At 35.8% G+C, this 24329-nt stretch overlaps 1 protein-coding gene across 1 annotated transcript in view; it reads right to left on the bottom strand.

The window, feature by feature from the left end:
* DIAPH3 (diaphanous related formin 3) overlaps positions 1-24329 on the bottom strand; it is a 482479-nt gene that overhangs the window by 297227 nt on the left and 160923 nt on the right. The window contains exons 10-15 of the mRNA XM_046664521.1: positions 13312-13422; positions 12916-13034; positions 11983-12099; positions 7638-7756; positions 4748-4812; positions 556-660 (exon numbers count right to left, since the gene is read on the bottom strand). Of these exons, the coding sequence (XP_046520477.1) occupies positions 556-660; positions 4748-4812; positions 7638-7756; positions 11983-12099; positions 12916-13034; positions 13312-13422 (636 nt within the window). The remainder of the gene's footprint in view (positions 1-555; positions 661-4747; positions 4813-7637; positions 7757-11982; positions 12100-12915; positions 13035-13311; positions 13423-24329) is intronic.

Genomic DNA, 24329 nt, shown 5'->3' with positions numbered 1-24329 from the left:
TTTTATGTGTAGAGGGTGTATGTGAGCTATCTGCTTCATAATCCAGATTCGCTCTCTTTTTTGTCATGTTTTAAATCTGTTTACTTTCGGAAATTGAAAAATTATCAGAAAATGTTCTCATTCAGCTAGAGGTTATCTTTCACTGCAAGGTACCCATAGGCTGAAGGTTTTGCAAAATAAATAGCTTGAGCAATAATTTCCTGTAGTGGGATAAAGATCAGTGATGAATGACAAATCTAAGAGGAAAAGACTTTCTTACCCTTTATGCTTAATTACTTAGGAAACATGTGACATTAGGAATAAAACCCAAATGAAACACAAGGCAGCAGATTAATTAGTAAAAGTCTAGACATTCTTAAAAATGCACATAAAAAAGTGGCAAAATAATTTCTAAAAAATAAACAGAGCAGAATAGAAATACATATAAGCAATATTATAAAAACACACAAGTGAAATTGAAGTCTAAAAATCTGATGCTATGAAGATATGACATGAACTTTGCTCCCCTGATGAGCTTTCAATACCTAAATTCACTCTGGATAGATGGTATTTTACCTGTGATTTAAAAGCTTGTAACTCTGCTTGAAGCTCATTAATCTCTGCCTCTTTTTTCTGCAATTGAGCCTGAGTTTCTTGGTGGTCAGTAAACTCTTTTTCAAACTGAAAAGAAGAAAACAAGAGAGAGAAAGAAAGATGGACATGAATAGCACTATTCTTCATAGAATAATATGACTCTAATGATCTGTCAGTAGAAGATAAACTTTTTTGAAAGGAGTGGTAGATTTTTGCTAAGTCACACACAGCCTTTCTCTAGGTCCCCCCAGGTCCTGACACAATCATTCATTTGCAAGGGAGCAGACAAAGCCAGAGATGGAGTCTGTGACCTCCTCTCAGCAGAGCAAACTGGCCCACAGTTATCACAACCCTGGCATTTTTCCTAAAAGTCTCTAAATATCATTGTGACTTTGTGTAAAATAATAGACAGCAAAGCATTGTAGTGAATTCCCTGGCTCCTACCTACAAAATCTTACACCTGAAACTTATCTGAAGTTGATCAACATGACTTAAAAGAAGTCCATTTTAATATTCTTTGTTTATTAATAAATAACCCATTTTTTAAATGTATCACTTTTCTTACAATGTCTTCAGATTTAAGGACTCTAATGTAGGCTCTAAACTTCAACAACAATTTAAGAGAATAAAGTTGGTCTTATTTATCATTAACCTCCCAAAGATTAATCATTGGGAGGTAAAGATAAATTAATCTTTCAAAGTCCCTCATGTCATACCTTGTGGGAGGAGGCAAACAGTAAAATTTGGTGAATCCAATGAATTTTCTTTTATACAGCCACTTATCACAAGTCCCATTTTGTGTATTCAAACAGCTTCACCTTCCCACTATCATGACTGAAAACCTCCCCTAACAGAAGTGAACTTAAAGACGGTATTGTCTCATAATAAGAACAAGTGTTTGATTCTCTCTTAAAAAATGGAAAAAGGGGCTGGCCCCGTGGCCGAGTGGTTAAGTTTGAGCACTCCACTGCAGGCGGCCCAGTGTTTTGTTGGTTCGAATCCTGGGCACCGACATGGCACTGCTCATCAAGACACGCTGAGGCAGCGTCCCACATGTCACAACTAGAAGGACCCACAAGAAGAATATACAACTATGTACCAGGGGGCTTTGGGGAGAAAAAGGAAAAATATAAAATCTTTAAAAAAAAAAAAAAAAAAACGGAAAAAAAGAATCATTAAAAAAATGCAACTACTCACAAAGGCAGCCTTGAGATTTTAAAATACAATCAAATCTCAATTAGGAAAATAACAATATAGAAACTCAACAGTCCCCAGAGGGTTGTTATATATGAATCTTATTTTTGCTCTTAACACAAAGAGGTAGTTACTAGGCCCCCATCATACAGCTAGTAAGTAAGAGATGTGACTTGATTGTGCAAATCTTACGCTTCAGACACCTGCAGGAAATTCAAAATGGATTTATATAGCATGCCTCCTCCTTGGATATCTCACCTTGTCGCCTCATACTGATCCATCAGGGCTCACATTTACTATCACTTCCTTGGGCCAGTCTTCTCTGGCCACCCAAGATTAGAGGAAGAATCCTTCCTAAAAGCTTACATAATACACAGGGTTTTTTTTTTTTTTTTTTTACCATAGCAATTATCACACTGTAATATGAAAATTTCAAACTGTAGTATCACACACCTCAGTAACACTGACTACCCTGGAAGCTCATTAACAGTGAGAACCTTTTCTATGTTATTCATCAACTTTCCAAACCTTTACATTTATAATTAAGCTCAATATTTATTGGATGAAGAGATGAGCCAACTCCTGTCAAATCTTCCTTTTTATATTGAATAACTGCCAATATCAGATATTAAAGTTCCCCAATCTCCCAGCATCAAAAATGTTTGACAGGTCATTTTCTCTATTCTTTTTTTGACTGCTCAGTCAATGTTTACTGCTGCTTAGCAAGAAATAAAAAACTAAATTCTTATGAGAGTAAGAATGAAGAAGTATTTTCCACAATATCAATAGGTGTACTATCCTATCTCAAAGGCCTTAGAGTAAGATTCAGAAGAAGGATTATTTAGGTGAACAAAGTTGAAACTACCAAAACAACCAGCATCATATCTAGTACACGCTAAGAGAATTTATTAAATTACCCTGGCCATACTGCAAGTATCTGTATTACTTACCAAAGAGATAAACGTCTACATCCTCCCCTATAAAAGGGTCAGATGAAATATAAACTTTGCTTTAGCATTTTCACAGTATCTATAGTCAAATCACAGTAGCCTTGGGGATAAAATGAATCACCATTAAAAATGTACTTTATAAAAACTGATATGATAGGCTTCTTTTCCAAAAAGAGTTACTAGAGCAATATTACGCTTAAAAAATTACAAGCAAAAATGTCAAGAAACAGGGTTAAGGTTGAGGCTCTGCTTAATTTCATTCCCTGGGGTAAATGTACTAGTGCATTTGTACAAGAAGGCTGATAATTCAATATTTTCTATGTACTTCCTGACATTTCTGGTCTTCATTTTTCAAATTTATGCACCAAAATAAAGAATGTGTCTAGCAACTATGATAGCTTCCAGCCTAAAGCAAAGTATTTACATGTGTCCTTATAAAGCTATCAGAAAGAAGTTCTTGCTGATACAAACAAAATGGTATGGCAATGGAAATCTTTTATGGAGTAAACAGTATTTTCTGAACATACAAAAGATATATAACTTCTGACTAAAAGGAGACAACTAACCTTGAACAAGGTCTTTCTTCTACTTACATTCAAAGCTTACAATTTTAAAACAATGTGTTGAGAAAGTTATCACCTTTAACACCACTCATATAAACTATATACCTAAAAATGATTACAAAGGCAAATTTCTACTCTCTGGGACACATCCAAATCAAGTACTTGAAAGTTTGCTACTACTTCCCCATGAAGAGTGCAAGTGCTTACTGAGCTTAGAATACAAAGTTGGCAGGGCGAGGGTTCACCCTACAACACAAATATCTATCAGCTGTAACATTTATGACACTTAATTTAAATGATCCATTAATTTGTTTCCCCACTAAACTAAGTACTCCAGGGCAATGACAGTATCATCGTCATAGCTGCAATCCTAGCCTGCAGCCAAAGGCCTGGATAGAATAACTTCTCACTGAGTGTTTGGTCAACTTTAAGACTTCTTAGGACATTTACAAAGTTTTTCAGAAGTTACTGCTAATGTATGAGTGTCTACCATTTGCGGTTATGTTTTATCTTAAAAGTTTATAAAATTGTACAATTCTCTCAAGATTCATGTAGGGCCTGATACAACAAAAATGTAGACTATTTGGCGTGGTTCCCAACACAGAATAAATGTTCATTAGTGTATGATCACTGAAGTGGTGTTCGTAGTAATTATTATTTCTTAGATGTGATAAAAAAGCCCTAAGAATTCAAATCAGAGTGACCACCTAAAATGAGGAATCCAACAATAACAACAAAAAAAGAGAAAAAGTCTACCGGGTACATGCTAAGCAGAGACAAAAACATAAAACAGGGCCTTAAAGAAAAATGGGGGAAGGACTGGATAGTCAGCAATACTACTAGGCTGAAACAAATGAAACTGGTGATAGCTGATACTTGTGACCTATGAAAATGACAATTCTATATGGTTCAACTTGATCTCACGAAACAACTTTAACCAAAACAAAAAGCAACTTTTCTCTTAAAATGCTTAGACATATTTTCAATCTGAAAGCCTAAATTATACAATTTCTTGAGAAACACTCCAATCTTAAAATTTTGACTCTATGCATTTTGTTCAATCATTTATTCCTTCACTCATCAAAACAATATTTTCTCAGTTCTTAGGCCCAGAATTGTCCTAGGTGCAGGGATAGTGAAGAAAGCAAACAAAAATCCCTCATAAAGTTTACTCTAGAGGGAGAAATGGACAATACATTCACATATACACACACAAACACGCACACCATATAACATGTGAGATGGTGACAAATACGACAGAACAAGAAAAGCAGCATGGGGAGGGTCAGAGTTAGAAGTGGGGAGTTAAAATTTTTAAATATAATGGTCTAGAAAGTCTTCTTTGGAGGATGGCATTTGTGCAAATACCTGAAGGAGGTAAAGAAGCAAATGGGATGACAGGCAAAGCCCCTGAAGCAGAAACACACCTGCAGTGGTTCCCCACATAAGTCTGGCAAAGCTACTTACTTTCTTGAAAAGATCTGATGCTTTCTCTTCAAACTCTTCTAGTTTCGCTTGATCTATGCAAATATCTAAAATTGCAATGACAGGAATTTTTTTTTATTCCAGTACTCCAATAATATTCCAGTATTCCAATAATTTTCTTAAAATTATTATGACTTTAAAAGTTTAGAAAGAAAATCGTAGAATTAGAAATAGTACCAGTAATAAAATAAGCAAAAGGGAGAAACATAATATAATATTGGAATGGAGAAGGATTTTCTAAGCATGATACTAAGGCCATAAAATATAAAGGGAAAGACAAACCCAACTACAATTTTAAATTTGTGTTAGGCAAAAGGAGGAGAGAGTTCAATTTAATATAGAATACTCAAAGGTTTCTACCATTAATTCATAAATATTTTGATGGAAGAAGAGAAGATGATCTCCAACACAAGCTAGGAAAATGGGCAATACTAATGAACAGAAAATTAGGAATAACAAATCTAAAAATTGCTAAAACATATGAACGGGTATTTGATTTTCTCTAATAATATGAAAATATAAAGTAGACATAGCAAAGATTAAATGATCCGTAATGCGGAAGTGTTGAAGATGGCACGGAGAAATTGACTCGCCTACACAATAGTGGAAGTATAATTAAGAAACTTTGCTGCTGAGAAGCTAGGCAACGTGTGCTAAATTTAAAATATGCATTTTCTTTCACCCAGCAATTCTATTTCCAGGACTTTGCCTTTAAGCAAGAACATTCATTAAAATAATGTTTATGTTAGCAGAAAATTGGAAATAAATGCTCATCAATAATAGATTAATAAGCTACAATGTATATCCACATGATGGGATACTATGCAGAAGTGATTCACATGGACTTCTTGTGGTGTATTTTATCCATTCTTTTTTTAATGAAATACCAGAACATGGTTCAAAAAAACATATTCTAGAAGGGCTTATAATGAAAAGTAGCAGTCAACCAAATCACTGCATTACAAACTCAATCCCACCCCTAAATGTGACCTCTTAGAGCTCTTTCTGATTATTCTGTTAGCTCCTTAACTCTAAATAAAATATGTACACCATTATTCCTTGACTTATCTATTTAAGATATTATAGATAACTTCCTACTTTACAAAAGATCAAAGTCCTGTTCCTTCTCTAATCCCAATTTTTTGATAATTTTACTTTCTAAATTGGCTAGCTCTGTAGCACCAAATAATACTTAAACCTCTGATTCCTCTCACACAGACAGCATCTCAATTCCCACTATAATATATCAAGTTATCTATGCCCAAGGTTTCCAACATCTGTCTCCGCTACTGCCCAACCTCGCATCTTCTCTCAGCTATCCATGTAAATACTGTGGCAATCTCTGCTGTATTTAAGTCTTCTGCACTGTGTCTATAAGTTTATTCTAAACATTTAAAACCAAGAAATAAAATGAATTTATCACAACTATGTAAATATGTTTCTCTTATACAGCCAAGCAGTATTCAAGGATTATATTTCCCTCTCAAGAGTTCAATGTTAAAACTTCTCATCTACTAGAGAAAAAAGCATCCCTAATGTCCAAGTGGAGTAAGTGTCCTTTTCAGATACTATTCAAGAGCATTCCACATCTCAGTTTGCTGGATATTTGAACCACGCTTTCTTAATCTCTGTGACCCTACCACCTCCAGGAATTTCTAATTGCTTCTCTCCCATAGAGAGAAACAAGCATTTTCTTTACCAGTGTGTCACAAATATTATTCAGTTCCTTACTCATTCTATACATTTCCTACTTCTCCATGGACTCAGATATGATATGAAGAAAAAATGGTAATCTTTTTTGATGTTACATCAAAATTTGATATATGGTAGCTTCTTAAACATTAGTAACAATGTGGAAGTACATATCACATCAATGAATATTTTGTATTCTGTTACTTTAAAATCCATAAATCTTTTACCCATGCAGAATTTGTAACATCAGGCACTGTTCATTTGGAAAAGAGTGATTTGCAGTCATGTAGATCCTCCAAATGTTGACACATCTCATTATATAGGATCAAAATAATCATACAGGTTAATATCACCACTGACCTCATCAGAAAAAAAATTTAGTATTGGGAAGCTGACAGTAGCAGATACAAGTTTTCCAAACTTCCAATTTTTACTTGAAAGCTCAAATTTTATCATTGATAACAAATTCTATCAGTTGTTCCCATTGATTATAGCCGCACATTGGCGTCAAACTGCCAAACACTCAAGTCTGAGTAGCCACAGTTTGTATGACAATCATTCTTTTGAAGTAAAAAAAAAATCAGCCAGTTCACCTCACAACTCAATTCTCATTGCACTTTGGAACGGAGCAGAAATTCTTCATGCACACATCTAATTTTGTCACAGAGAATATTAAACCAATGTGTATATGCAAGGGTATATTTTTAATAAAATTAATATTTTTAGCTCTTTATCAGAATTAATATTTTTTAGTTCTTTAGTCACAGAGGTTATTAAAACAATGCACATATGCAAGGGTAGATTTTTACTAAAATAACTATTTTTTAGTTCTTATGATTTATTCTTAAGTAAAAGTGGCAGTTTCTGTGGTTTTGTTTTACTGGGAGTAAAGAACACAGGGCTACTAAGAGTTTGGTGGCACAGCCCTGATTCTTAACAAAGTGCCAGCAATTTTACCACCCTCGTTTTTGATCACCAGTGCAAATATCTATATAATAAGAAAGGCAAATAATATCTAAGTATTAATATAGAAATAGTTTTGACTATTAGGATCCTCTGAAAGAGTATCAAGGACCCTCAGAATTCTACAGGCCACACTGTAAGAACCAATACTCTAGAGCAAACCCATGGAGTAAAGGACAGTAAGGTACTTGCAGTTAAATAATAGAGACACACTCACCAACAAATTGACCTAAGTCTAAATCCAGTCTTTTTCGATAGGTGAAGTCTGGATCCATCCCATCTCTATGCAATACAATCTGAGAGACACACTCATCAATTAATTTGAAGTACTGTTGTCTAAAACCAAAGAAAAGAATAAAGTGTAACTTTCTGCCAAATCAAAAGACTTTTTTGTTAAGCGTGATTTCAAGTTCAATAATTTACTATTATATAGTTTCAACAGTCAATATAACAGATTTGACATGGGAGTGAGAGTAAATACAATCTATCACTTTTCTTTGAATGATTTTAAGACAATAGCTTTTATAACTTTTAGCAAATACAGTGTGCTTTAAAGATGATTTTATTATAAAAGTCAGAACCTTGACTTAATTGGTAGGCAGTAAAAGAGAGAATATTAAGATGAAGAGATATGTGCTTAAAAGTAGTCCTTGGTAGAGATCATCAAGCTACCTGTGTATAATACTGAAATAGGTACCATTAATTCATTTTATTAATACAAACCAAAAAGAAATCTTTTCTAAAAAATTCTTTGGAAGGTTCTTAAAACCATACAGTATACTATTTTCAGTATGTTTGTGGAAGCAAATTAAAAACTGATACTATAAACTATATAAAATATCAAATGACTATTTCTTACTCAAAAAAAAAACACCTAGAGAAATTTAGTATAATAACAATGTTTGTCCAAAAATTAAAGTTTAACTAAAATCTCTAAACAGGGTTCATGTTGTCACCATAGCTAATTTCAGTTCACCTACGTTTGTAATAAGCTAAAGAACATCCCTTAAACTCAAGCCAACAAATGTGAAAAATATCCAAAGGATTTTATATACAAAAGCAAACTAAAGTGATGGAGAGGGTGGGTCCTCATGAGGTACTAAAGTGATGGAGAGGGTGGGCACTATTCTAATGAGATTCAGTTTTCCATTCCCAACACCCCTCTAGGGTTGATTTCTTCCTTCAATGACATTTGCACGGTTCTCCTCTCCAAACCCTCCTCACCACGTATGTGATGGTGCCTCTAGCCACTTGCGCTTTCCTTCCCTATAAACTACTGCCTATAACCTTCCTATCTTACACCTAATAAACCATCCATTACACTGAATAAAATTCACTATAGCTTACCATTAGCAAAGACAACTAACGCTCATTGTCATAAAGTAAATATGTTTAAGCACTGCTTTTGGGTACAAATGAAAATGCTTCCTCAATTTTCTCTACTTCCTTCAAAGAAATAATCTCCCAATCCCTAATATTTGACCCATAATAACCAGATGTACACTTAAGGTCCATAAATTCAGCATGCATTTATATCTATCACATCTGAAAATTGAGACAATACACTCCATTCCTTTTTTACTCTTATTTACTGTTATCCTAATGTTGTTTTAAGACATGTTTTCAACATAAGATATTATGTCACTTTTTTAAAAGTCATTATTTCACTAAATGTTTTCTCAAGTCCAGAATTCCTAGTTAAAGAGCTCATTCATAATGTTGCTCAAATTTCGTGCAAAAACTCTTTTGGCAAGGCAATACTAGCAAAGAATAATGTACTTCTGTATTGCAGAAATGTAAATTCAGAAAATAATCTCTATGAGCAATATTGGTTAGTCAGTGAATATGTCAGAGGATTATGTGAATAACCTAATTAAGAGACGAGCATAAATTATCATTAATTCATTGATAAAACATCATTTTTGTTGGAGAATATTTCAAGTCATCTTTACTTTGTCTGTAGTATTTTTACCAAATACCAGAAATTATCTCCCATGCACATTCAGCTGGCATGACATTTTGCACATGGTAAACCACTAATTATTTGTTACAGTATTGAATTTGATCTTCTACTCCACCTCCGATTATCTTGCTGCATTTGATTTTTCTTAACTGCCAGGGCTGCCTTTGACATATAGTCTCTGATCACATTCCATTTCAGTAAAATTTCCTTTTGTTCCAAAACTGAAAGTGAGTAAAGAGTCTAATTTTCCTATCCACTAATTCTTTTAAATGAGAATATTTTTGTGTTCTGTAATAAAAGTCTACCTATAAAAAACTTATGTTTATTCATATCAATATTACTTTAAAATAGCCATGAAACACAAAATGTTCAGATAATCTAAAATTTCTGAAAAGGTAAAATCCAGGTTCATCTCCATAGTGAAAACAAAAAATGAACACAAAACCAAAAGAAAAAGATTCATAAACCTGTACACCAAAAAAAGGGAATTTTACTATACGTAAATAAAAAGTTAAATAAGTAAAAAAAATTTTAAATGTATTTCAAAAATACTCCATAATTGACCATAATTCTGACTCAACCTTGTAATAAAAATATAGTTTCTTTATAAGAATAAATAACGAAAACAACTATGAGAATTTTGGAAGACGGGGAAAAACAGATGGAACCGTCTTGACTACAGCAGTCATAAGGAAAACACTGTCTTCATACCCATATTTGGAACAAAGACCAAGGGCCTGAGGTTTAAAGAGCCAAGGAAAAAAGCAATATAAATGAGCAGCAAATTAAAAAGCTGATACTCAAAAGATGATCAAAATAGCTAACTTCTATGCCTTATTAATGTCACTTTGGTAATGCTACAATTTAACATTTCTTTGAAACTCTTGATTCCACTAAAGTGATGGGATTGTCTGAGCATGCCCCAGGACAGCTGTGCCTTGTCATCTGTTTTGATGTTAGACACAATCACATGTCCTCTTGTAGGACAGATGAAGAGTTTAGGGTCATAAGTAAGATATAACCCTCCTGGAGCACTACGGACACATTCAAATCTTCGAAAGCAAACAACAGTCTTGAATTCTTGGAAACTAAAACAGCATCAAACAACCAGAGGTAGACAGGACCAACCACACAGAGATCAAGAAAAGGATGGGGTTACGTGAGCGTGAATGGATGGTTCAGTTTCATTTTTAAGTAAATCTGGAGGAGAATCACAGTATTACAATTAGCAGGGTACCTACAGTATTTAAAATAGTATTTAATTAATCTATTAGTACTTCTATCTAGCACTTATAAAAATATTTAAAGTGATTTTTAATAAAATATTAGAAAGAAGCAACTAAAGCATCAAAACAGGTTACTAAACTCATATTTCAGAATACCAGTGGGATTCTCCAATTTTACAAAGGGAGGAGATTATGATACGTACAGATTATCCATCTTAAGAATTTAAAGTTTTAACATTTTTGATTCGTTCCCTTCTAGTTAGGTACATCAGAAAGACTAAATTATATTCTCTGATGTCACCCAGAAGACACAGCCTGAATGAGACATGTCTAGCAAATCCTTCTAATTGAAATTAGAATAAGAAAAAGACTTACTACCCACGGTATTTGAGAATGCAATTTGAGGAAAGCTAAACTGGTGACAACAAAAATGGTTTTTTTTTTTTTTAAAGATTTTTTTTTCCCCTTTTTCTCCCCAAAGCCTCCCAGTACATAGTTGTATGTTCTTCGTTGTGGGTCCTTCTAGTTGTGGCATGTGGGACGCTGCCTCAGCGTAGTTTGATGAGTAATGCCATGTCCGTGCCCAGGATTCGAACCACCGAAACACTGGGCCGCCTGCAGCGGAGCACACGAACTTAACCACTTGGCCACAGGGCCAGCCCCCAAAAATGGTTTTATATTAAAAAATCTCAGCTTCCCTCATAAAATGGTAATAAAAGCAGAAAGAGGATATTGAGAACATTTATTGAGCATAAACCATGTGCCAGTTTGAACCATGTTACCATATTTCATCTTCATAACAACCCAGCTAGTTAAGGTGTTGATATCCATATATAGCTACACAGAGGTAAGGTACAGACAGGATCAACAATTTGTTAAGCTCAAGATGGCTAGGATATAATCAAATTTGAAAAGTCACTTGTTTAGCTTTTATAATACATTAGCAGCATTAATTGCAACTATATTTTCTAGGCACTTTCTAGCTACTTAAACACCAACCATAAGTAAAGCTTAGTGCCCTTCTCATAACTTATAAAACAAACTTACACAACATTATTCCTACTGTCTAAGAACTAACCAGAAAATATTATCCATCACAGGATAAATAGTCATTCACTGCCAGTTTGCATCTTTATTCAGATGAAAAGTCATAACCAAGAATCCACTGGAGCTTAAAAAGTGACAGTAATATAATTTTACCATCATCGATCTAAATATATGCCCAGAGGAAACAACACATCCCATGAATCAATATTATGACTGAAATGAAAATCTTAAAATTACTTGCTTGCCCAAATCAAACATCAGGTGTATTTCACAATTAATAGAATTTTATTAGTGAAAGAAAACAATAGAAAATAGCTTCCTCTTACCTTATAAAATAATCATTTCGAATCAGCAAAAGATGCTGAAGAATAGAAATAAAGTATCCCTCTGCTCTGGTTTCCTTAACTGTGTTCCACACCATGTTGTAAACATCATATGCTTCAGTAAATTGATTAAGGATTTATTGACCTTCTACACCAAACAGTTGCGATAACATGACAGAGAATCTGCTCTGAAAGCTTCAGATTACTGTCTTACCCTAAAATAGGCATCATGTATACTCAACATACGATAAAACACAGGTAGTTAGGATTGAGAGTAGGAGAAAAACTGTGTGCAAATGATGATTTGACCTAACACCATCCGGCCTCTCCTCTACAACCAATTCCAACCAATCTGCCTCTCTTGAGCCCAGATGCTGCTGATGGCAAAGGTGGTAGGCAGCTGGTTGTGAATACTGGGACCTAGGGGTGTCCTGATCAAGACAGCTGGAGCCAGGCATCATATACCATGGAGAAGCCCTGTTGGATGGGAACCTGGCAGATCTCTGGAAAAGCACAGACATCTGCAGATCCACAGAGTTAACGAAGGCTCACGAGAGTATGCACCCAAGGTGCAGGAATGTGCTAACCAGCCGGCTGAGGCTACCCTATTCCTAATGCTAGAAAGCACTGGGGGGAGGGGAGTGCCAAACATAAAAATAGAAAAGAATGGGTTGTACACATACACATAAGTGTCTAACAGAATCCATTTTTAGGTTGTAACAATCATTTACACATATGTGTTTTCATAAAAACACACACTAAACTAATAAAATAAGAAAGCGTTATACAAACATCCTTCTGATTCATAAGTGTTTGATTTCATACTGTTTACATATGAATGGCTTCAGAAGTTAAATATTTTGGGGGATGGTAGTTGGTTGGTTGGAGTTTAGCAGTAATTTAACATATTGACTAAACTTCAGAACAAGAGGATATTCAAGTTCAGCTCTAATATCTTCAAGGCGATGGGAGAATTCAATCAAATCTTCTTCCTTATGCTCATCAAAGACTTTAAGTTGGATATCCAGGCCATCATTCTTAATACGCTTCAAATTCTAGAGATATTAAATAGAAATTATGAACAGTTTTGTTTTTAATAATGCAAAAAAAATAGTGAAAAGCAGAAATCAACCAACCATTCAACTTGATTTATAGCATTCAAACATTTGAAGTGTTAAATAATACTCAAATCTATATTTCAAAAATAGATTTTTATACTCAAGCCTCTTTTCCCCACAGATAAATTATTCTTGAATGTAATTTATCTAAATTTCCTTCTACTCAAGTACTCCTCTAATTTAAATATTAATAAGGAGACTGCAGGGCACTTACTGGCAATATCTCTTTCAATCCACAACGCATAAATTCATTTCTGATGTGAAGCCTGAAGTCCAAATCATCAGGAGATGTAACAAGTGCATTGATGAGCTGCATACATGCTACCTATAACACATTACACAGCGAGACTTACACATGGTTCCCAACATTAAGACTACTAAAACTGAAACATGAAGTTTTTGTTCCAAGTATATCAAATATCTTCCATCACAGGAGAATCTACTAAAACAATAACTTGCATGCAAAATATTTTAGTCAATTCTAAATTGTACAAGAAATATAGTTTCAGTGGAGTTTTCATTTTTTTATTTATTTGGGGGTTCTCCCAGGAGGAAAGAGATGGAGAAACATTAGACAATAATGTTCCATAAAAAAATTCACTCTAACCAAAAGTTAAATGCTTGTCCAAAAATACTATTCCTTATATACACAACATAAACTGAACACATCCTAGTTGTAAAACTCTAAATCTCTACTGGATGAACAACATTTACCTAAAATAGGATATTAAAATAATTTTCCATTCATCAAGAGAAACCCAAAGTCCCAAAGACTTCAAGGCCAACAAGTGTCTGAATCTGAGTAACAGAGTTGTTACAACCAAAATCTATATTATGAACACTACACAATTAGTTTTTAGGAGTTAATTTAGCAAGCAATGGGTCTTACACTGGCAAAAATTCAAAATTATTGAATGTTATGCTTATTAAGAAGGGCATAAAGAAATAATATAGCTAACTAAATCCTTTAGTATATACCTTAAATGATAAAAAACAAAAATCTGTATTTTTCAGTTCATGTTTTACACCACAACTTTCAACCTCTCCATTTTTTTTTATCCTTGGTTGAAATAGATCTTTCATCTAAAATCCATATAATGGAAGCAAAAGAGATTGCCTCTAGAGAAGCAAAGTATTCTTTGTTGTTGATGACAATGTTATTTTTTGATGGCTACATTCTACCAAAGTCTAGCAAGAATGGCCAGCCTACTGATCAATATGTTTAACCTCATGCTGCTCCCTAAATTGTCCTTTCTCCATCCCTTAAGGCAAGGTTTCTATGAATTTGAAATGTCGTTTTTGGATTAAGACACCAAGAGGGGTCTCAGTTCCTGCTGGTTGAAATATATTGTAATTGTATTTGATATATGAACACTAAAATCTGACCAGCATGCCTCTACTGTGAAAACTTCAGACTGTTTAAAGTACGGGTGGAAAATGTGCCAGAAGAGAGAAGCCAGGAAAGGTAAACATATTTGAAAGAAAAAATGAGAAGAAACTTAAAACATAGTCTCTCTTTCCAGCACACATTCACTGAGCTGCAACCAGTTCATGTCAAAAAGTCAAGTTTAAAATGTTTTCTTCCCACATCCTTGCCAGTCATTACCCAGTATCCATAAACGTTTTTTTTCTGCAATACTATGCAATTTTAAAAGATCTCAAAGAGCATACAAATAATGTTTCTGTACGTTCAGAGAAATTAAATCAGTCTTAGTCACCAGGTTTCTGGAAAAGACAGGAATTATAGACAACTCAAAGAAAGCAGCAAAAATAAGTAACAGAAAAATTAGCAGCAAATAGCACCTAAATGGAAAGTAGACATGTGTATAACAATAGTAGCATCAAATTGAGGAGAAAGAAGGGAAAAAGATAACTCAAATTATTTCCAGGAAACATTCTAAATAGGCGATACTCCATAAAAGGAAAAACCAAAAATTGGCTTAAGTTAAAATAATGAATTTAGTTCTATAAAAGTCCCTTCCCAATTCTAACGGTGATTTGCCATCATCATGACCTATAACTACCCTAATTAATTTATATCATGCAAACATATATCTATGAATATATACAAGGATACAGCATAAGGTATTGATTGTTTCCTTATAGGTAAAAAATTCTATCATCAAGATAAAGACCAAAGAGTTCCTTCTAGGTTTTTAATACACAAATTGAGATATATAGACCTGTTTTATCACAATTTCACACTAATATAGCATACCAACAGAAGTGGGTGCCAATCTGGCATCTATGCTATATAAAGCAATTCCTAGAGACAGTGTAAAAGGCTCATGAACTGTAAAGTAAACAGGATATGTTGCCTACCCAAATGAAGATAAATATGTACGATGATAAAAATACTTGTTGTTAATGCCATCAAGTCGATTCCTACTCCTAGCAAGCCTGTGTACCGTAGAGCAGAACACTGCCTGGTCTTTATCCTCTCCTTTCTCTGCTATATCAGACAATATTCCACTGCTATTTACAGGGTTTTCATGGCTTTTTTGTTTGTTTGTTTGGAAGTTGATGGCCAGGTTCTTCCTCCTAGTCTGTCTTAGCCTGGAAGCTTCACTGAAACCTGTCCACCATGGGTGACCCTGTTAGTATTCGAAATACCACTGGCCTGGCTTTCAGCATCACAACAACATGCAGCCACCACAGTACGACAACCAACAGATGGGTGGTGTGGTTCCCTGACCAGGACATGAACTCAGGCTGCAACAGTGAGAGTGCCAAATCTTAACCACTACACCACCAGAGCTGGCTGATAAGAACCATACCAGGTACTATAAGAGATACGTTTGGTATATAACAGAAATATGGAGACACTAAATAAAAACAAGGACAGCTGAGTAACAGTACTGACTCTTAAGAATAAGAAGGCAAGCCTGATGAAGAGGAAGACCAGGATTCTCTAAGCAGAGGAATTAACATGTTCAAAGACATGGGCCCTTTTGTTGAATTATAAGGAATTCAGATCTCCTGAGTGGTTTGTAAGGGTGGGAAGGGAAGAGCAGGGGAAAGAGTCAATAGAAATGAGGCATAGCCTCATGTACCAAGTCAGAAAATTCAGATGCAACTAGAAATAGGGGAAATCATAAAGGATTTTATGCAAGGAGAGGCAATAATAGAGGCAAAAGGTACAAGTTAAGAAGCTACTGTAGAAGCAACTTCGGTGAACAATGTGGAGGGCCTGGACAATGTCTGAAATGCAAAGAAAAAAGAACTGATAGAATTTGATGTCTGGATGGACATGAGGTTTAGGTTGAGGTAGAAGAAAGGAATTTACAGGAGTCTTCCTACCTTTGTGGTTCAAATAGATAGCAGTTAGTACTATTAACAGAGATAAAATGTGAGGAGAGAAATAAGTATTAAAGGAGAATAAGAAAAATCTCACTTTTAGAATTCTGAGATTGAAACGTACATTAGGAATCATTCATTCATTTAAAAAAATTAGTTATTGAGTACCTACCCTGTGTCAGCTGGGGATATTAACAGAAACTCAAGGAAATAATGAGAGTGAGATGTTCATCTTAAAAACTTAATCACCGTGCTCAGTGTGATGTTCCAAAAATGTAGCATATGATCTCTATTAATCTGCCTTATGTCACACTAATTGTTTCAACAGCATGACAAGAGCTACCTCCTTCTTGAACTGATGAGGGTAAGAAAACAAGGAGCTTCTGCCCTCCTGAGAGCATCCGAAGTTAACCTGAGGTTCTCTCTTTGGGCATCAGACTGTAGTTCACCCACTCTGTTTAGCAACTCATGCATTCCATTCCTTCAAAGCCTATATATTGGTGCCTACCAATTGCCAAGACACTGTTCTTGGTGCTAGGGATACAGCTATGAAAAAAGACAGAAATCATTATGAGAGAAAGAGGGGAGTCAAGATTGACTTCAAGGTTTTCGGCCTGGGCAATTCAAAGGATGAACCTACCATTTATTAGGATGGGAAAGACCACAAGAGAAACCTACTTGGGAAGAAAGATTAGGAGTTTGCTTTTGGAGATGTTAAGTTGGAAACATCTATTGGTAATCCTCATCAAATAAAGTGGAGAAGGAAATCAGATGTAGCAGGCCCCAGTTCAAGAAAGAGATTACCATGGTGTAAAAACCAAGATCTTAGATGGAATCATCTCAGGAGTAGCAGAGGGAAAAGTGGAGGTACAAGATCTGATTGGGGCATTTCAATTCTAAGTTTCGATTTGTAGGTTGGGGAAATAAGTTAAAGTAATGTAAAAAGCCACCAGTGAGGTAGAAGAAAAACAGGGAGACTGTGGTGTCCCAGAAGTTTGGGAAGAAACTGTCTCAACAGAGAGAGTGATCAACTGTGTCAAATGCTCCAGTAGGTCAAAGAAGATGACTAATCAATTGCCACTGCATTTGGCAAATTGGTGACGACAAGAACAATTTCTACAAAGGGATAGAGTTGCTGTTCCACATGGAAAAGCACTTACCTTCTCACATATACCATGTGCAACCAGCAAACAAAAACATACAGTTAAAACTGGCTCTAAAACATTCTCCTCGTTTCAAATGCATCTTTATACTTTAGAAACACTGCTAACTAACCTTTCATTTAAACAAAGCTTATATATAAGACACTTATCTCCAGGTGTTAGATCATGGACTCAATTCTAATGATTCGAAAAACAAATACTGGAAGCTCATTGTGTTACTCTTGCACCAATTATCAAAAAGAGCCTTACATCAGAAAAAGTACTTTTACCATAACTTCTAGCTGGAGGGGTGTGGGTGGGTGGGTGGGGGTGGGGGTGGGTGTGTCTCTAGGATTTAGAATAGTGGAGGATTTCCTCAAGAGCAACAAGACACTGAAGATGCACTGCAAGGACTGAGACCAGCCAAGCCCACACAGTCAAAGATTAGGAAAATGAGCAGCCAAAACAGTAATTACAAATAGTGGGACAAATGTCAGCCATGTCATAAACCAGAAGGTAAAGGCACACAGCAGGGTACAAAGTAGATAAACTGTAAATAGAAATCTCAAAGATATTCAATATGAGGGATAGAACTGGTCAAAGGCAATCTTAAGAACGAGGCAAATGATCAAAGGAAAATCATTAGAAGTAGAAAGAGGTTAAACAGCAAGACAAAGGAGCATGCCAGAATCTATATCACTTAATCAGCAAAGCAGCTTTCTGTCCTTGAAAATAAGCTGAGAAGGTGTATGTGAATACATATCATGTAAATTTCCCCAAGTACACTATTTATTTATTGCTATCTATCTCTACCCTCAACACAAAAATGAGAAAAAATAAACGCTGTATGCATTTGTAAGCTTGGTTTCTGACCCTTTTTGGACAAACAAGTTTAAGCACAAAATTCAAGGTACACTAACAGGTGTGATGCCTGAGGCCCAGCCACAAGGCCTGTCTGATTTTTTCAAAGGCCACAAGAGCAGATGCTTCCTGCATGATTGTGCTGAAGAAACTGAGAAGGCATTTTAGAAAGTTTACTCTTTGATCAACACACTCACTCTGAATATAAACAGATGCTTTTACAAATAAAATGATGGCCATACTACACTGAAAATTGGAAACAAGTACCAGTAAAGTACTTAAAAATTTTATCAGAATCTCTGAATACTTATCATCCGGGCCTAGAAGATACAGCGTAGACTGCTATTCATCTTCCCCACCCCACAGCAGAAATCATCTCTCTCTCTTTGCACAATCATATTTCACATTTATCAAGTTAAAATGAGTAAACGATGCTTACAGAGAAATATTTTGCCTCCAGTGCAAATAAAGAAACTCCAAAGAATTTTAAAATCATACACATTAATTCAGAATGAAAACTAAACAGACTGCATTATGTAGACACAGAAATAGTAAAGCATATCAGCAGATGTGAAGTTCTATAGTTTTATTTATACTTCCAATTAAATGTTCTGTAAACGACAGAGACAGTAAGAGAACAAGGCGGAGCAGGAGGGAACTGCATCCATCCCATACAGATTCAGAGAAATAAACTGCAGGATTCAAGAGACTGTAATGCATATGGACAGGAATACTGGAAAACACACTTAGATTTTTAAAGTATTTATTCAAACACTCCCCCAAGACATCATTAATTTCTTCTGTGTCCTCCCATGCATTTTGTTGAAACTCCTAGTATTGCTATTTTCATATTTAATATGAAATATTAGCTAGTTTTAAGTTCCTGAGTACAAGCTTCTTCAGGGCAGGAGTATATTTCATTCATCTTTCTAGTTCTAATATCTAGCGTAACCTAGAGCACAGCAGTCACTGAGTAACTAATTGACTGGTTAACTATGAAACTTTGTAGTTACCTTTGAGTTCAGTCTATCTTTCTGGCGATCTATTGTAATATAAGTGAAGAAATATATATTATATATACTCAGCAAATTGGCGGTAAATTCTGGACAAAAACGTTAACTACTAGTTTATACTTAGGTAGCTCCATATGACAATACGAGTTCATATTAGGATATTATTTTACTGTCCTTCTTTAATGTCTACTAGTTTAATGGCATATTATTTACTATTCCATTTTAATATGTTTAACATTTCGATTTGCACTGATATATTAATCCTACTGATGCAAACCTCAATAAAACTAGCAGTCAAAACAAAGAGGAATTAAAACAAATTGATCTCTGTATCCTTCTAGAATGACCCAACAATGGTCTTAAAAATAAACTGTCTACTATACTCTGAATTATTCATTTTGTCCTTCATTAAATATGAGAACTTATTTGAAATTGAAAATAACTTTATTAACAGTGAGTTTTGGATGAGGGAGGAGATGTTTGAAACAAAAAGAAAGAGCACATCAAGACATGACTGTTCATTATAGGAAGACTTTTATTTGGTTTCAGGCAAAATTAAACTTGGGTACATCTTGACCATTTACAAATGGAAGCAAATAAACTCAGCTAAATCCAGAAATGTTCTTTAACCTATGATTTGTTTCAATGTCATATTTGTCAATTAATCATTATAACTCAAATAAGGGTGATTTTTCCTACTCTGTTTTTAATATCTTAATGAACTTAAACTACATATATAATGGGGAAAATTCTCCATTTTTTAAAATAAAAAAACACCATTTTTTGCTACTTTCTGAGACATGGTAAAGTGTGCTCCAATCAAGTTTTCAAAGATCTATTCTGCACCTGAACTCAGCAAAATCCAGAGACTGAAGAAAAACTTTGTCTTTGCAGCAGCCATGTGAATGCAACTCTCCATCTCTGACTGCAGGGAGTATAAATGACCAAGAGCCCCAGCCACTGCCCTCCGAATTCTATCACGTTTGAGCTGAAGTCAAACTTCCTATGGGCTGTTCCCAGCCAATGTCCGAATATAGCAAAAATACTAAAACGGGCCTGATCCTGGTACACACGGGACTTTGGCTCAAGGATTCCCCAACCACCTTGCCCAAGTTCTCCTGGAACTGCAGGGCAGCCTAAGACACTTCCATCCAACATTCTTTCCTTCCCTCTCTCTTTCACCTGAGGTCAGATCTGCACTGAGTTTGGCATCTCCCAGCCTCCCCCAACTCCCTTCTCGGGGTTCCCTCAAAGGCATTTCCCCTTGTCCCTTGCACATCAAATCTCTTGCTCTCAGAGGACCCAGTTAACACAGCCTTCTTCCACAAAGCAAGTTTCAGAAAAAATATAATTTTCAAATTGTCTGATTCATAAGTAGTATAAATGAAGCTTCATATTAATACTTCCACATTTTCTTAGTCTTCTCTAAGTGTGCCCACCCTCTGCACTTTGATATGTAACTATGAGACACTTGTTAAGACTACATGCACGCCAGATACCTGAATGTGTTTGGACCATAATTTTCCTCCAGTAACAGTTTCAGAGACCAAAGGCTTGGATTATATTCCTGACTTTTGCTTCTTTGGAAAATATATTCCAGGGTATAGAAATATCCACCATAGGAATCTTAGAAGGACATACCAACCACCTCTGTCCATAGATCCTAGAAGGATATATCTACCACCCCTGTCCACTGGTTCATCAACTTTATCACTAGATCTTAAGAAGCCTAAAGATACGACAGTCGCATGGCAATGTGAATGTACTCCATGCCACTCAACTGTATCCTCAAAAACAACTGAACTGTAAACTTAAAAATTCTAAAAATGGTAAATGTTACGTTACGTAAATTTTACCAGAATAAAAAAAAAAAACTAAAGAGAACAATGGCTATGTATTTCAATAGTGGGTAAAGAAATTATGAAACTATAGTTTTACTAGGTAATAGTAAAAATAAGTGGTTTGCAGAAGCACACCAAAAACCTAGCTAACTATCAGTATCTTAAAAATATACTAAATCAAACTGAGAAACCTGGAGGCAATTAAGTTAAAAGATTTTACTCTATTTTAGGTGATGAATCTCAGAAACTACAGTTACCATAGGTTCACATCAAAGCATCAAAGACAAGAGAACAGTAATCTCGCCCCTCTGGAACAAGCTTCCCCATCTCTTCCCTTATTCATGTTGGCTCTCTGAAAGAACTAGTTCTCCTCTTCTCTAAGAGACTTTGGAAAAATGCTTTAGTTGGTAACTAATGTAGAAAAGACACTCTGTGGTATCACATTAACTAAAATTAATGATGGTTTGATCCACCCAAGCTACATCAAGGTACAATGAACTACAGGAACAACACTAGCAGCAACAGACTGAAGGATAAGTTAAGAAGGTGAGATGAGCGTTTAGTGGTCTGCTCCCTGTTGCAAGACAATTCTCCCTGGGTCTCTTACCTTTCTGCATGCGTTGCATGTAGAGATGCTGATGGCCTTTCTGCATGATCTTTACAAGGATGATCAAACAACCTTGGAAGATAGCAACAGCATCTCTTCTCCAGAGCAAAAGGCAGGCACACTTACAGCCCATTATAAAAGATTCAGCTTCTCTAAGCTCAAAGTTGCTCTCCTGTAGCACAAGCTGCCATCTCTGCTATGTCTTCAGACAGTCCCTCCAAAAACAAGGACTAGGCTCAATTATTTCCTAAACTGAGAATCCTGAAGTTCATCAGCCAGCTGGGAGGTCACTTGAAAGCACTGTCACCTGGTAGCCCCCAACTGACAAAGGTACCAATTGGGAGACCCTAACAACTATAAACAACATTTTCCTTCCAGGAGCACCATGTGCACCTTCAAGATTATATATTTTCTGCAGAAGCCGGGTATTAACTTGCTTCGCTCTCTAAACACACCGTGACTTACACCTTAGAGATGGTCATAAGAGATGTTCAAACGTTTAAGGAAATACTACTGGTACACCATGCAGCCCTCAGGCAACAATCACAGAGATCTCTCCAAACTGAGGCTACCCTTAGTTACTCCGGGGAGCTTCCTGGAGGGAAAGTGACTCATTATTTATGTGCACCTTACAGGCAATAATCCATGGGATGAGACTCTCCCAATTAGAAAAGGTGGTAAGAAATCTGTCCCTGATTTTAGCCAAAGTGATCAATGACACCACATCAGCCCTGGAAGGCACTCAGGTCAGCTTCAACTCACTGGCCAGGGTTGTCATGGATGAGAGAACTGTCCTAGCCCTGCTCCTTGCTGAACAAGGGGACATCTGAACAATCACTAATACATCATTCTGTATTGGCATTCAAAGGTAGACCCTTATGGTCGATGGGTTTTGTTCAGCTGACTGGATCTGGGGCCTGGAAGGCATGACTGAGATCCATACTCAGGTTCACTTCGACCTGCTGCTTGGAGTTCTACAGACCAGTAGCCTTAATTAACTACTCTGTGAGACGAATTGAGCAGATTTTGTCACAGCCTGTATCAATCAGAGTACTCATTGTTCATGATATAAGAGCTGTATTCCCTTAGCTCAGGGTTTCTCTCCTAAAATATGACCCACCGCAAGTAGAAATTGAGGCTGATACAAAGCTGATCCTCATGCTACTGCCATTGCTGTGGGTAAAGAAAGTCCTTTGTTTTTTGACCCAGGAGTTCATGCCGTCTGACAGCACTCATAAAATGTGGCAGACTAACATGTTAGTTTACAAGTGGTGTAAAATCACAGAACCTTCATGTTCTTGACAGTCCCCAGCCACAAGTCCAAGGGGACTGGATCAGAAGACACCATAGGAAAGAGAAGGTACAGCATGCTGTCACTGCGTGCATGAGAATATATGTGCAGGAGTCAAACAGCCACCTCAAAAAACTCTGGGATTCCCACACTTTGATTCCTTTCCAGACAAAAATCTACCACAATTCAACAGCCCTCTGACCAACAGCAAAGGTTTCAACAAACTCTTTAGAACAAGATAAACCTTCTGATACTCGAGCAAAATAGGCTATAACAAGAGAAGAAAAAAGACACACATAGGAAGGAAAAAAAAAAAAACAAAAAGGAGAGAAATGAAAATAACAGATAAAATCTAAGTGTGGCAGAAACTAGAGATTGGTTCACCCACACATACTTCAACCCTCTTCTACTAAGACAGACCTGGCCAACAGGAGAGGACAATCACACAGATGAAGCCTGGACCCTGTGATGGAGGGTTCAGTGCTGTGGCAGAAGCTCTGCTGTCCATCTGAAGTGTCTCAGGTGCTGGCCAGAGTAGACGTTGGGAGTGGTGTTTCCATTAGAGCATTCCTGGCTGTGGTCTGGCATTTCTTCCTCTGTTTCTACCTATATACTATCCACATGTGGTTTCCTGGGCCTGCAAGAAATTCTGTAAGGTACCATTTCCTGCTTAAATTACCTAGAGAGGATAATGTTGCTTGAAGATAAAAACCTCTGTCTGATACACTTGAGAAAATAAAGGAATATACATTTATTTTAAGTCCCAGAGTTACATTTGTACTCTTTCCTGATAGAAAGACTCTCTAAGGCCAAAGAATAATTTCATTTCTGGCACTCAATTTTTTCCTTTCTTACTATTCTATATGTGGGGAGGGCAATGAAAGTACGCTCAATTCTATCACAATCATAGGCAGTCAGATTTTCTTATTATTATCTGACTCAAGAAAATCAAACAATCCCCCTTTAAAAAGTACTTTGTTATAAATATACTTTGCAATAAAAGAGCAATGAGGATTTTTTTAAATTTTACTATCTCCCATTTCCTCCAAATTTAAAACCAAACAATTGGTTTCTATTTTATTCAGCAACAAACAAGCTTTATTTTTAATTTGATGATTTGCTAATATCACTCAGACTAGTACATTTTAATAAATGCAAATTATATAGCTAATGGAGTAAA

The sequence above is a fragment of the Equus quagga genome, chromosome 6 (genome assembly GCF_021613505.1).
Source record: "Equus quagga isolate Etosha38 chromosome 6, UCLA_HA_Equagga_1.0, whole genome shotgun sequence".
NCBI classification, from domain to species: domain Eukaryota; kingdom Metazoa; phylum Chordata; class Mammalia; order Perissodactyla; family Equidae; genus Equus; species Equus quagga.
The sequence above is the reverse complement of the archived record's forward strand: the minus strand, read 5'-3'. Positions and strand labels throughout refer to the sequence as shown.